The 14,860-nt window shown below is 40.8% G+C and overlaps 1 protein-coding gene across 2 annotated transcripts in view; it reads left to right on the top strand.

Moving 5' to 3' along the window:
- TTC27 (tetratricopeptide repeat domain 27) overlaps window positions 1–11,907 on the top strand; it is a 191,176-nt gene extending 179,269 nt beyond the window's left edge. For both annotated transcript variants that reach the window (XM_053588033.1, XM_053588034.1), the window contains 4 exons: window positions 1,362–1,559; window positions 2,767–2,878; window positions 7,786–7,886; window positions 11,673–11,907. In XM_053588033.1, coding sequence (XP_053444008.1) covers window positions 1,362–1,559; window positions 2,767–2,878; window positions 7,786–7,886; window positions 11,673–11,795 — 534 coding nt within the window. In that variant the 3' untranslated portion in view covers window positions 11,796–11,907. The remainder of the gene's footprint in view (window positions 1–1,361; window positions 1,560–2,766; window positions 2,879–7,785; window positions 7,887–11,672) is intronic.
- The last annotated feature ends 2,953 nt before the right edge of the window (window positions 11,908–14,860 follow it).

A 14,860-nucleotide genomic window follows, 5' to 3' on the forward strand; every position in this document is an offset into this window, starting at 1 on the left:
TCTTTGTTACCGAGTCAGTGCTGAGTACTAGGCACTGTGTTAAACACTGATGATGTCAGACAAGGAAATGGGGTCCTCTCCCTGAAGTTCAGAGTAAAAACAAAGATATGGGCACCTGTCTCTCAGAACCTCACTCCTCAAAGTGTGGTCTGGAGACCATTCAGCGTCAACATTCAGCGTCACCTGGCATTTGTTAGAAATGCAGGTTCTTGGTCTAGGATGGATCAGCATCTCTGTGCAGGATTCTGCTTTCTAAAAAGCTCCCAGGTGGTACCAGTGCTGTGGGTGATTGGACCGCAATGACCAGCAAGGTCCTAGGGGACTCTTCTCAAGCCAGTTCTTTTGCTATCCCCTTATCAAAGGAATGGAAGATAGAGTATGCATTTTTTACGCTTCCAGGGAGCTGCCTTGAGATGCCCAGCCTAATGTGGCTTTGACAGGTGTGTCTTGTTATAATATAACCTGCCTTGGGGTTCAGTTTAATCCAGCTGTCAGCATTTGAAGCATCTAGGATAGAATATGCAAAGACTAAATGATAGCAGGTTACCAAGAAGTTGCTAAATGGTGAGCAGACCTGGGGTAGTTGGAAAGAAAAGAGATACTTCTTCCTTGGTACCTCACATGTCTAAAGCAAATGCATTAGCAGCTTATAACTCAATAATTAGAAGGGGCCAGGACCTCTGTAAGTACAGTTAGGATGTTATTACAGCAGTCCAAAAGGAAGTTAATGAGGCCAAAACTAAGACAGGAGAAGCTGCATTTAGGACTCATTAGGAATGTTGAAACAGATCAGTTAGACTGGCAGGAATGGGCGGGGAGAGAAGCTAGGATCTAGAATCTAGCATCTAGCTCTGGGAGCTGTATAGACAGGCTCACCTAGAGACTACAGGAGGAAGAGGGATTTGAGATCTGCGTTTCACTCATCAACACAGGATGTTGATGCGACCTGCCCTGTGGGTATTGGGGTGCAGTCCTGGGACTCTGGAGAGGAGTCTTGCTGGAGCTGCACAAACACTAGCAGAGCCGACTAGGTGATACATTTGAAGCTATAGCGTGGATCTGGTCCATCATTCAGAGGGAACGCTCCCGGTGGGAAGAGACAGCGCCAAGGATGGGGCCATGTGAAAGAAGAGCTGCCAGCATTCACAAGGGATTTCCAGACAGGTGTCAGCAGGAGAGTCTATAGAGTGCTCAGGGTGGCTTCACTTTTATCTTATTCTCTGAAAGTGTAAGGTGATATTCTAACAGGTTTCACAAGGTTTGTCACTGTCATTGTCATCCGTGACAGTGTAAGTAGCTCTTTGGCTTTTCTTGTTGTTTGGTGGTTTCTGCCTTACCAGTGTGTTCTGTGCACTTTTAAGGTCCTTAAAATCCTGGTCAGGGTGGTGACTGACGGGATGACTGATAGAAGTGGAGATGTTGCAACGGGCCTCAAAGGAAAGCTGCAGGAGTTATTTGGCAGAATAACTTCAAGAGTGACAAATGATGGAGAAATCTGGAGGCTGTATGCCCAAGTGTATGGAAATGGGCAGAGTGAAAAGCCTGAAGAAAACGAAAAGGTAAGTCCTTCAACCCTCTTGTGGCCTTCGCTTTTGTTTGAGCACATGGGTAGTAGTATATCTGCTTTTTCCATGGGTGGAGAAAGAGTCTAATAAATCTGGAAGATAAGATTAGTTTGCTCGAGTTCAGCTTTGATTCATACAGTCTTTAACACAAGCACTTTGGATTGTGGGCATGTTGAGACTTGTAACATTCATCTTTTCACTTTCCATGAATTTTTCTCATTATAGTTGTTGTTTCCTGAAAAGGGGTCTCTTGGACTTGCTACCCCTACTGGATCTGCAGCAAATGGCTGGCACTTTTTATTACTCTACGCCCCTTTCGGCAGGTAGATTGTTTAGATCTGAGATGGGGACGACAAAAGGGAAAAAGAAAAGGAATTAGATAAGGAAATTGAAAAAGTTTTGAAGTCTAAACATAGACTACTTTATGAAGGTTGCCCTGCCTTTTCTCACAAGTACAGTAAAACCCAGTTACACTCAAGTTATGCCTTTAACTTCTTATCTTAGAACTTAAAGGAGCCCCCAGAGTTTCCAAGGCTGGAATACTTGGTGCATGTTTCTTTTCAAAACATCCACAGCAAATCAAATGTACCTGTGTGAGTCTGGAATTAGCCACAGTCCCGCTAAACTGTGGGCTTCTGAGTTAGGAAGGGCTTCTTTTGTTCTCTCCTCCCTCGGCCCACGCAGTTGCCTTCCACTATAACCTGTGAGCCCGGAGAGCACACACCACCTGCACACACTCCCTCTTCCTGTCCTTCCCTCTCTTCTTGAATTATGATTATATGCAATTAAGGGGAACCAGAATTCTCTGATCTGTGACCTCCCCCTCAAGGCTTTGAAAGAAAGTGCTTTACACGTCTGTGAAATTACACATCTTCCATAGTTTTAACCAAGTTCACGCCCCCTCTAGGCGGGTTTCTTAAGCTGATGGCTACAAATGCTGAGGAAATCTGTATGCTTCTTGTAGATCTCCAAACCTGGGCATTGTGGAAGAGCATCTATCTAGATCCAGTCATTTGATTTCTTGCATTGCCTATTGCTGGTGGGCGTGCATTTCTGCCCCTTCTTTGAGAGAGTAAAAGAGACTGTGCTGTCCAACACAGGTGCTGCTCTTTCAAGTTGGAATTACCATGACTTCCAGGCAACAGAATATGAAATTTGAGTTCTACTCGTTATTCTAATGTTGTTCTTTCTCTTTCCTCAGGCATTCCAGTGTCTCTCGAAGGCATACAAGTGTGATACACAGTCCAGTTGTTGGGAGAAAGACATCACATCCTTTAAGGAGATTGTTCAAAGAGCCTTAGGACTTGCACGTGGTATTTGATGTAACATTTGATATCCACCAGATATTTAATGCACTTTTTACTGATAAAAAAGAGTGTTAGTCAGAAGTAAAGTTTCGTTATTATTAATATCAGGTTATTTCATTATATTGAAATTGTTGCATTTAATTCAGAAGTATTTATAGAATGGCTACTATGTAGTAGGCACTTTGGAACAATAAGAAGAAACAGGATAGAGGTGTAAGTGCTGCTTGAATGAGTGGCAGGAATTAGAGCCTTTTGAGAGACGTGTAATACCTTTACAACTACGTGTAACCTTCAGAGTCTTCAGACTCCACAGTCTGTGTTGTGTATGTAGTATTAAGGAAATCTGCTAACTTTCCCTTAATTCATAGTCTTCCTTTATGAATAAAAATATTTATTCATAAAAATGCATAAATCTCCAGAGTACATAGGGACATACAAAGAACTATAGCATGTACAAAAGAAATATAAAATATAATGTAATCCTTATCTTTGGGAAACGTAGAAGGTATTATTTGAGAAGAGGGGTAACCGTACATACAAAATTCTTTTAACTGTAGGATAAATACAATTCAGGTAAAGACTGCTTTTAATTACTTGCATTAAGGAAAAACTTATCAGTTCAATTTAGAAATGCGTTCTTATATTTAAGTGTCAATAAAATAATGAAGCCTTATTATTAGTTAAGAACTAAATCACAAGGACTGTGCTCCTATCTCAAAGTCGTCTTCCTACTTCTCTGCCTGATCTTTTCCTGTCCACTGATAATCACAGTTACTGCCAACAGGGAGTCAGCCAGGAGCAGTGGAGACAGGGAGACCTGAGCTGCAGGACCAGCTCTGTGACGTTTGCTGGGTGACTTTGGGTGCATCACTTAACTTCTGTGAGCCTTAGTTTCTTCATCAGTGAAATAAAGATAATAACTACCAATGGTTGTTATGAAGAATAAATGAAAACATTTAAACACTTGGCAGCATTTTACATATGGTTTAAAAGTTAATTTGTTACCCTCTCACCTCTACCCCGTTCCTTTCAAAGCAAAGGATCTGGGCTATATGATAAAGGATTCAAAACTAAAAGAAAAAAATGATGACCAAGGATAAAGTTTAACTTTCCTTTAAAGAAGTCACAGAACATTCAGACAATTTAGAAATTAGCTTGGTAGTTAATAATTCTACTTGTGGCCTTTGATATCTTTAACCAAAAGAAAATAAACATCCAATTTCTTGGGCCACCTAGCCCTTCACAGATAAGGTAGAAGTGCTGAACTTTGTACAGCTGAAACTCGGTGCAGAAGAGTATGAGGTAGTTTCTAATAGATAGTGGAAGGATGTCTTGGGGGGTGCTGCATTCGTGCGGCTTGTGCCGACCTCCTGGTGGGTGGGCTCAGAGGGGCCCATAACTTACGCCTTTGGCCTTTGTGGATACGTAATAGTATTATGTCTGGGGAAACCCACACTGAGGTGTATTTTGTACATAATTAACAGAGTGGGATTTACTTTGAAGGATTTATTTTATCTAGTTTAACTTGCCAACCCTAAACATTTCTGTGAACCACTCTACAACAGTCAAAGCCATAATGTTTTCATTAATCACCAAGTGATGTTATTAAACTTGTCAGATATAAACATGCAGGTTAAAGAAATGCTCTAGGAAAAAAATCTTTACTTTGCATCTTCAAGTTCGTTTTAAATTATTATTGGCACCTGAGCAATACTTGGAGGAAAAAAATGTCTGTTCTTTTGAGTTCTCCTTTACTTTAATGAATTACATGTCAGTGCTCCTACATTGTAAGCATATTTGAATGAGTGCCAGGCTTTATTTTCTCTTTTCTTTTTTCTTTTCTTTTCTTTTTTTTGAGACAGAGTCTCACTCCGTCACCCTGGGTAGAATGCTGTGGCGTCATAGCTCACAGCAACTTCAGACTCTTGGGCTCAAGAGATCCTCTTATCTCAGCCTCCTGAGTAGCCGGGAAGGACTATAGGTACTTGTCATAATACCTGCCTATTTTTAGAGACGGAGTCTTGCTTTTTCTCAGGCTTGTCTCCAATTCTTTAGCTCAGACAATCCACCTGCCTTGGCCTCCCAGAGTGTTAGGATTACAGGTGTGAGCCACTGCATTCAGCCTCCAGCTTTAGTTTTTAATGATATTTTAGATTTACAAAACCAAATCTTACCCTTTTCTTTGCTGCTTATATACCTGTGTTCAATCAAAGAATGAGCTGGTTTCCATGTTGTTCTAGTCTCTTTTTTGTCTTTCTCCCTAACACTGCTCCTCCACCCTACCCATTTCAGAAAAGGAAATGCAGCCATCCACTGCACAATGACATTGTGGTTAGCAGTGGACCACAAATACAACACTGCTCCCATGAGATTATACTACCGGGTTTTTATTGTACCTTTTCCACGTTTAGATATGTCTACATGTACAAATACCAGCATGTGTTACTTACTAAGTTGTGTTATAGTTGCCTGCAGTATTCAGTACAGTCACATGCTGCAGCCTAAGAGCATAGCCCACACCTCATGGCGTAGGTGTGTAGGAGGCTGTATCATCTATGGCTGCATACACCCTGTGAGGTTTGCACCATAAGGAAATCTAACAACACATTTCTCAGAACATATCCCCATCATCAAGCAACGCATGACTATGTAACAGTTTTTAAAGTCTCCACCCCGTTTACTCTTTGGGTTGGTATTGTCAAGAGTAGCCAGGTACTTCAGAAAGCTTGATAAGGTACTGCAGTCTTGACATAGTATTTGAGACCTGTCTATAAAGATGCTGTCGTCGTGTGCCCATCTGTATTGTCTGGAGGGTATTCATTCACAGTTTCAGCTGTTTTATTTTCTGGAAAAGGGTGGGCTAAAGCACTTTTTCTTCTCTACCATCTGTGAACTTTAAAAATAATATTTATGCATTTTAACTATAGTCTGTGCAGAGGCGGTGCTGCTACTGCTCTCTTGGACTTTTTGATGGTTTCAAACAGCAGGTTATTTCTCTCTCTCCCTCTCCCCCGGTCCCCCCTCCTCTTTTCCTTCCTCTCCCCCATCCCTTCTCTCCTTCTTTTTCTCTCTCTCAATGGGATTGAGGAGAGAAGCTAAAAGAATATGTGTTTGTCTTTTTGCTCTATTTTTGTTTAAACTTCTCAGATTGAAAATAAAGGTTTAAAAAAAGAATCACAGCTGTTTCTGATACAAGCTGCTAGGTATCAAACAGGTCAAATGCCTCTGCTATAGCAGTTACAACTCTCTTCTACTGAGATAAACAGACATCATAATCCTCACCATTTCTGGTTAACTGTGACTTTTGAAAATGGCATTAAAAAAATACTTATTTTAGTTACTAATAAGGGTAAACATGTTTATGTTCTTTGTTCTTATGTCTCCTCCTCTGTGAATGCCTATTTCTTTTGTCCATTTTTTTTTTTTAAGAGACAGAGTCTCACTTTGTCACAACCCAGGTAGAGTGCCGTGGCATTACAGCTCACAGCAACCTCCAGCTCTTGGGCTTAGGCGATTCTCTTGCCTCAGCCCCTGGAGTAGCTGGGACTACAGGCGCCCACCGCAACATCCAGCTATTTTTTTTGCAGTTTGGCCTGGGCAGGGTTTGAACCCACCACCCTCGGTGTATGGGGCCGGTGCCCTACTCACTGAGCTACAGGTGCCGCCTTGTCCATTTTTTTGATTGGGTTGCTTGTCTTTTTTATTGATTTGTACTTTTGCATATACTCTAAATATTGTCTTGTCAAATATATGTGTTGTAAATACAAAAAAGGCATTAAAATTGCTAATTATCATGTGTCCTTTCAACTCTTAGCTGAAAAGTATCAAAGTCTAATTTTTATTATGAAATAGGAATGCCAAAGCTAGCTCTTGCTGGCCATGGAAGGCATTATTAATTAATGACAGAACTCTGTTGAGTCGAGGTACAGCAGCCTCTACCAATTGATTAGAGTTTCCATGGAAAAAGAAATGTATTTTTCATTCTTGGTCTATAATCCAGGGTATGAAGTAGACTTTAATCCTTGCACTGTTTGGTGTGGTTTTAAAATAGGATCTGGTTGTTTGTCTGTTTGAATTTAGTAAGCATAATTTGGTGGGACAAAACCAAGAAAAATCAGTGGGAAAATATCAGGCATTATATGCAAATCGGTACAGAGTTCTTCACTTGTTCTTATAAAGCATTAATGGTTGGGCATTCTGCCAGGAAGGAGTATGCCTTCTTCATAATTTCAAGTTTTAGGAAAATGCCAGAGGCAGAGGTATCATGGATGAGTGACTTCACTGTCCCATTCCCTGCTGACGTGAGGCATTGTTCAGGAACGCAGGAACCCAGTTGTGGTCACATTCCCTAAAGGAAGACGTGTGGATTGTGGGTATTGATTCTTCCAGAAGGGTGCTGTGAACCCTGAGTATGAAGAGGTAGTAGGAATTGAGCTGTGTGTATGTGGCATGCCACTTCCTTGGGTCAGTGTCGCAGCAACTGTGGAGTCCCTGGGAAGGACTTGGCATCCTGGAAAGCCACACTGAGATATGCTGCATCCGTTTGCGTCTCTGGGAACACCTTGTGTTCAATAAGATTTTGTCCCATTCCCTAACTTCATTAGTCTGTGCACGTGTGTGTGTGAATGTGCGTGTCGGTGCCTATGGTTTCTTCTTAAAAATCTGTAACTCACCCAGTAGTCACCCGTTCACCTCAAAATTCCCCTCAGCAGAAAAGTATCTTTCTTAAAGAAGGATGAAGGGAAGAGTTGTGCAAATAATTATTATTCTTTTTCAAAAATAAAAACTTTTTAGGTAAATATAATTCTGAGGTTTGTTACTATAAAATTCTAATTAAATAATTGACTTTTGTACGTAAATTATCATTGCCAATTTTTAATGGATGCACCCTCCCCCCCATGTTTATCTTCCAGTGGCTGTAAAATGCACTAGGAACAAATCCAGCCCTCAAGAAGCTGTTCAAGTGCTTGCTTCAGTTCGACTCAATTTGCGGGGCTTGCTCTCTAAAGCTAAGGTGAGATTGGCAAGGTTCTTGCTCTTCGGTCTTCCTTTATGTCAGGGGTCATTTTAGGCACATGCTATAGTTTAGATAACAGCCCCCAGGTGGTTGGTTGTGTGGGTGAGGACTTCACTGCCCAGTGGCTCCGCAGGCCTAAATATGGGCAACTCAGGAGTCTTCGAAATTAATGTTTATAATCCAGTCCTTAACGCTTTCTTTAAAGTAAATAAATACAATACTGTCTTCTCCCTTTCCCCAAAGTGTGGCATAAAGCCACTTGGGCACTGGGGTAGTAAACTTTTGATTTTCATACATATTTATTTCAATATATGCAAGAGAAAAGTAGAACTAGCACATCAAACCTATAATTTTTTAATGTTATCACTGATTTTTCATTTATAGTAGTGATGTAATGTTTTCTAGAAAAAGACTTATTTAAGTAAAAAAAATTCTTTTCAGGCATCCTCAAACTTTTTAAACAGGGGGCCAGTTCACTGTCCCTCAGACCGTTGGAGGGCCGGACTATAGTTTAAAAAAAAACTATGAACAAATTTCTCTGCACACTGCACATATCTTATTTTGAAGTTAAAAAACAAAACGGGAACAAATACAATCACATCGCCTCATGTGGCCCGCGGGCCGTAGTTTGAGGACTCCTGGTTTAGATGAAAATACTAGCACAGTTTAGTAGTTTCTTTTCTAATCTTTACTTGCTTTGTCTATTTAACCTTGGGTTACAGACTAATTTTAACTCACTTCTAAGAGCAAAAATTAAGCACGTGGAGCCCACCTCTGGACATTTTTTTACTCCGGCATAAAAGCCTGCCTGATCTTTTCGAGAGACATCGTTTTCGCCTCTTTATGTAGTTAACTTACTTTACTATCCCTGTTTGTCTCCACGCTACACAGGAGAACTGTGTTTCCTCCCAGTTTGGCTGTTTAATTTCAGAGTTACGTGTCTCTCGGAAGTCTGCAAGAGTTTTCTCAAAGTCAGAGCAGCAAGCTCTTTCAGTGATTTTCCTTCCCAAACTGGGAACTAACTTTCCTACTTTTGATTAGATCACTAACCCAGCCACAACTGTTTGTTTCTTCAGGACATACTCCTCCAGTTCCCTTATCTCTGTGCAAAGCCTTTTCTGGGAGGTGGGGTGGGGGTGCAGACAGAGTCTCGCTCTGTCACTCAGGCTAGATCCTTATGCCTCAGACTCCCAAGTAGCTGGAACTGCAGGCATCCGCCTCAACACCAGGCTAATTTTTCTATTTTTAGTAGAGATGAAGTCTTGCTGAACTCCTGAGCTCAAGCTGTCCTCCCGCCTTGGCCTCTCAGAGTGCTAGGATTACAGGGGCGAGGCGCTGAGCCCAGCCTGAAGCAGTTTCGTATAAGTTGTGACTTTGCCTAAGTCTGTACTGACAAGCCTTAAATAGTAGCGTCAGGCGCTGCGCATCCTTCGTGTGGTGTTAGATGCTCAGATGCTGAGAAGGAAGCCTCAGATCCCCATCTATGTTTAGATTTTGTTCTCATTAGATCCCAGCTGGATCATCCAGAAATGGGGAAAATAACACCTCCTTTGAAGCAGTCTTTCACATACAGTATTTGGCAGTCTGGTTTTAGAGTAGACCGCCTACCTTTTCTATATATTTTTTAGTGTTCTAAAATGTGAAAATTCAGATAACCGCGTTGAATAGCTTGCAGTAGGCATGGTCTTGCCAGGCCAGGGACTTCATGGACATCCGTTCCTAGAACCTAGAGACCCACCTAAGAAATCATCCAGGCCATGCTGTCAGGACAGGGTGATTCCTCTGCCCTTAGCAACCTATCCTTGTACAGCTTTGCTGCTGAGAGTGGCATGAGGGGGTTGTTCCTCAAGCAGTAGTTTCTCATAATCAGAAATGTCTGGACGCCAATGGCAACCACCTTGATCAATTCTTGTAATTGCAGAAGTCAAACATGGTTTGTACTCATCTTTTATAATTAGTATATATTGAGGATTACAATTTTAATACCACGTTTTTTCTCAAAATTTATATACATTTTTGCACCCTCTGTACACACACACACAGATGCCCATGCTCAGTGTGAAGCCAGCTTATTTTCTGGAAAGGTGTTTTCTTTACTGATCACATCACAGCAGTTTCTGTGTTGTTCTATTATGAAATGCTGTATAAATTATGTAGTCAACCCTGATGGAAAAGATATGGCAAGCTGGCTCGGTGCCTGTGGCTCAAGTGGCTAAGACGCCAGCCACATACACCTGAGCTGGCTGGTTCGAATCCAGCCTGGGCCCACCAAACAACAATGACGGCTGCAACCAAAAAATAGCCGGGCATTGTGGTGGGCGCCTGTAGTCCCAGCTACTTGGGAGGCAGAGGCAGGAGAATTGCTTGAGCCCAGGAGTTGGAGGTTGCTATGAGCTATGATGCCACAGCACTCTACCCAGGGTGACAGCTTGAGGCTCTGTCTCAAAAAAAAAATGATATGGCAAGCTAAGTAAATTATATTTCTGAATAAAACACATACACAGTCATGTACACACACACACACACACACACACACACACACACACACACACACACCATGATCATACAAGCCTGAAGCTGATTTTCTTGGGTGCCTATATTGGCTCAGCAGGGAGTTCCTGGAAAGGCATTTCAAAATGTTTTCAGTTGGGGTAGCATTATTGAAATATGTTGCAATAAACCTCCCAACCTCCCAAGGGAGAGAGCACATCTATTTTTATTTTATTTTGCTGGGTGTTTTTATTTTTACCAAATCTTGATGATCTTTGTGGCTTTTGAGTCATAAGCCAAAATTAATTTTCAAATAAGTATCATGAAGAATATGATGTATATGAATTTGAATATAAAACATATTTGTTGTGGTTATATACACAATTGATAAATTGATTTGGTTTGTTTGAATAATGTCTGTTCATCTAATAACCACCCTGGGGTGGTGCCTGTGGCTCAAGGATTAGGGTGCCGGCCCCATATACTGGAGCTGGCGGGTTCAAACCTGGCCCTGGCCAAAAAAAAAAAAAAACTGCAAAAAGCAAAACAAAACAAAAAAAGCATATGCAGGGTGGTGCCTGTGGCTCAAGGAGTAGGGCGCCAGCCCCATATACCAGAGGTGGCAGGTTCAAACCTGGCCCTGGCCAAAAAAACTACGATAACCACCCTGAATCACTGAAATGAATAACCAATACTTAAGTAACTCCTCTGAAGAGCACAGCCCATTTGAATTTATAAGTTCAGGCATGTTGTTTTGATTCATTGTTTAGTTATCACAGCTTGTACAATTCCAGGATGTTGAACAGAAGAAATACTGCAATTGCTATGATAATTTTATGGTATTATGTGAAGAGTATTTTAATCTATATTCTGTATCTATTTTATCTTAAAGAAATGTGCATTGTTTTTTGTTTTTTTGAGACAGAGTTTCTTTCACTGTGTCACCCTCAGTACAGTGCTGTGACATCACAGTTCACAGCAACCTCCAACTCTCGGGCTTAAGTCAGCAGTTCTCAACTTGTGGGTCACGACCCCTTTTTAACAATGAAAATACATTGCAGCATTAGGAAGGTTGAGAACCACTGGCTTAAGTGATTCTCTTGCCTCAGTCTCCCGTGTAGCTGGGACTATGGATGCCTGCTACAACACCTGGCTATTTTTTTGTTGCAGTTGTCACTGTTGTTTAGGAGGCCCAGGCCAGGCTTGAATCCACCACCCTCGTCCTACCCACTGAGCTATGGGTGCCACGCGAAATGTACATCGTTTTGATAGTTCTGCTCTTTTATGTTGCAGCAACTTTTTACAGATATGGCCAGTGGAGAAATTTCCAGAGAGTTAGCTGATGAAATAGCAGCTATGGACACCTTGGTAATGGAGCTCCAAGACCTAAGCAATCAGTTTCGCAATCAGTATTGACTGCACTAGGAGCAGGTTCTGGAAGAAGTGCTTTCTCCTTCTGGTGAAAGATACATTTGTATGTCTGAAATATAAGACATTGATTTTTAAAATAAATTTCTGTTTTATGGCTAACCATTCTTGTTTTGTGATACTTCTACATGTTTGTGCTTTCTCAAGTACATTAAATAAACTTCTTTAGCACTAGTTACAATTGAATTCAGTATTTTCATTTTATTCTTGAGTTTTTGGGGCACAAGGAGCAAATAAGTTAGTTTTCTTTTTAGCATAAGATTTATTCTCTATCAGCCTCCCATGGATGAGATCATTCTTTGGAAAACCTTAGTCTAAACAGTAAAAAAAGAAAAATCCCATACTATAAGTTTGTAGAATCATTAGATTGGCTGCTTTATTGTTCAAGGTGATCAAAGAGGGGATTTGGTGAGGGAAGTGTTGATGCTTCTTGAGATTTTGTGTTTCTTGAGATGCCAGAAAGATACAGCCTTGGCTAAATTAGAAATAGGAGCATAGCTTAACTTCTAAACCAAGAAAATGTAAGAAAAAAGTGGCATAACCCAAACTTTGCCTCAGTCCTTAGCCCTTAGTAACCAGGCTGTTGCCTCCCCACTGTGTATACTGCCAGCCCTGAAGATCGTTGTTTAATTAGGTTATTAAGGGTGAAGAGAGCTATAAATGGTGCCATATTACAAAAATGCCAAAGCAAAATGCTCTTTTAGTCTATGGGAAAAAAATATTGAAGGCAGCAGCTGAGCTTAATAATCTTAGTACAAAAGTCATAGTGAGGAATTCTAAATCCTGGCATGAGTTGCTGAATTTTTGGTCCCCTGCATAAATTATTTGATCCTTGTTTTTTTCCATGTTCTTATTTGTAAGAAGTGAATTTATGAGTTTCAACTGCCTTTGGAAATTAAAAAATTCATAATCCAAAAAGTATTCTGAACATACACAGCATTCTGGACATTTAAAAAAGCTTTAAAAAACTCATCCATTAATGAATGTAGGCTATGAATGCTCACCAGTGCTAAATGCTGGGAGTCCTCAACCACCTGCTCCTCTTTTCTGTTATCATGCTACCTAAAAAAAAGTTATGTCCCCAAAGCAGATTCTCTTGTAGAGAGAAAGATCAATAAGATGAGGTAGTGGCATGAGTTAACAGCGTCCACTTAATCTTTCATGGAAGCCATTGAGGAATAGGTAGGTGAACGGATGACGGGGGGCGTGGATGGTTGAGTGGATGGATGGAGCAAGGTTTTAAGATGAACTTTTGGCAGTACCAAGCTGCAAACCCCAATAGAAAATGGACAGAAAAGAAATTGGAAAGGGTAAAGATTTCAAGAAGCAAGTGGGAGACTGAGGTAGAGCTTCAAAGTTTGAGAAGTTTCTGGTTCTCCGTTTGCTTTCCTTTGGGTTTGAGGTAGAATGGTGTCAGTGACGACTAAACCAGATCACAAGAGGGTTATTTACTTCCTGCCCTGTATCCTCGTTTATTTTGGGATGATCTCACAAGAGAGAATTGTTAGACATATTCTATTTTAAAGACACAGACCTATTATATTCAACAATCTTACTTAAGTGAATGTTTAACATAATTGAGTATGTATAGGGGTAAATTAGGAAAAGCTTGCAGTTTTCTAATCAAAACTTCTTATCTACCATCTGCTAACATTTAACACTTAACACTTAGCTACTTGGTTCCTTCTTGTATAAAATGGATGTGGTGATAGTAGCACCTTCCATCGAGTTCTTCCTATCTCTTACAACCCTTTCACCCAGCTTCAGACTTGGGAACCGAGTATCTGTTGAAACAGCCACGTATCATTTACTATGGGGTTTTTGGTATGTAATGACATATTATGACATATTAAATAACTTGTGTTTCCAAATGACTTTTATAAGTTTCAACTGTGGTTTTCTAGTATTAATACTTTTGTTTTTAGAATTATTCTTTTGCTCTGTCAATTAGAAAAACAGAAAAGATGGGCTCCCCTAATCTTACTGAGTTTCCCCGGTGTGGATCATAATACGTACAAGTTACTGACTTCTCTCTTTGTGCCTGGGCATCGTACACAGCCTCATCTTTTAATCTTATGAGAAATCAGTTTGTGGTATCACTAGGAAACTGTGGGTCACAAACTCTGGAAAGAGAAGTAGCCAGGATTCAGAGACTGCTGAAGCCTGCAGTTTCCCCGCTGGCTGTGCCGAAGCTTGCAGTGGTCCACTGGATTTTAGTCTTCTCTTTCCAACAGTGGGATACCTGGACAGTTTGCCTGACATCATTTATATAGTTCTCCAAGAAGAATTCTGTGAGCCTCTATTAATAACAGCTTGTCGTTTGTTAAGATTATTTACTTTTTAAATAAAAATTTTAAAGCAAATTCTTGCAGTCCTTTTCCACAGAGGTAGCATAGTAAACAGGGACATTTCCTGCAGAGGAGGGAAAATAAACTCCAGTGGAATAAGGGATCCCTTCTCAACACACAAAACCAAAACTCAGGAAGCTTAGAGGCTTGGTGCTGGGTCTGGGAGGCAGAGCGGTGGGGTGTGTGTTGAGGGCTGGGGAACAGAGCAGGGGCCTCAGAACTGCAGAATCCCAGAGGTCCCCATTTGGGGTAGAGGGCTGACCCTACTGCAGGTGGAGACTTAGCACAGTAAAGAGGACCCCAAACCTTGAAAGCATTGACTTATCTTTCAAGATTATTCTTTTCCTGCCATACTTGTTTCTGTTGGACATTCTGCTAGTCTGGTATTCATGAGCAGAAACGTAAAAAAGAAATGATAACAAGAATGTATAGGAAATCCACCTATTTCCCTTGGTTCAAAGATTATGACGTAAGCAAAGGTCTGGTTAGTTTGCCTTTTCTGACCATTTATTGAAATTATAGTAGATCTACTATTAGGTTAAAACCATGGGTGAGTCTGATGAAAAAAATATATTTTTTCCATTTCTGGTTTTATAACATCCACATCAATCTGAATGGCTGTGTAGGTAAGGTAACTCTACTTTACTGGCCTAGAGTGGGGAATAAAATTTGTTAAGTGGATGCAACACACTTCCTTTCTGCCTG

Source organism: Nycticebus coucang, chromosome 4, assembly GCF_027406575.1.
Source record: "Nycticebus coucang isolate mNycCou1 chromosome 4, mNycCou1.pri, whole genome shotgun sequence".
Lineage (NCBI taxonomy): Eukaryota > Metazoa > Chordata > Mammalia > Primates > Lorisidae > Nycticebus > Nycticebus coucang.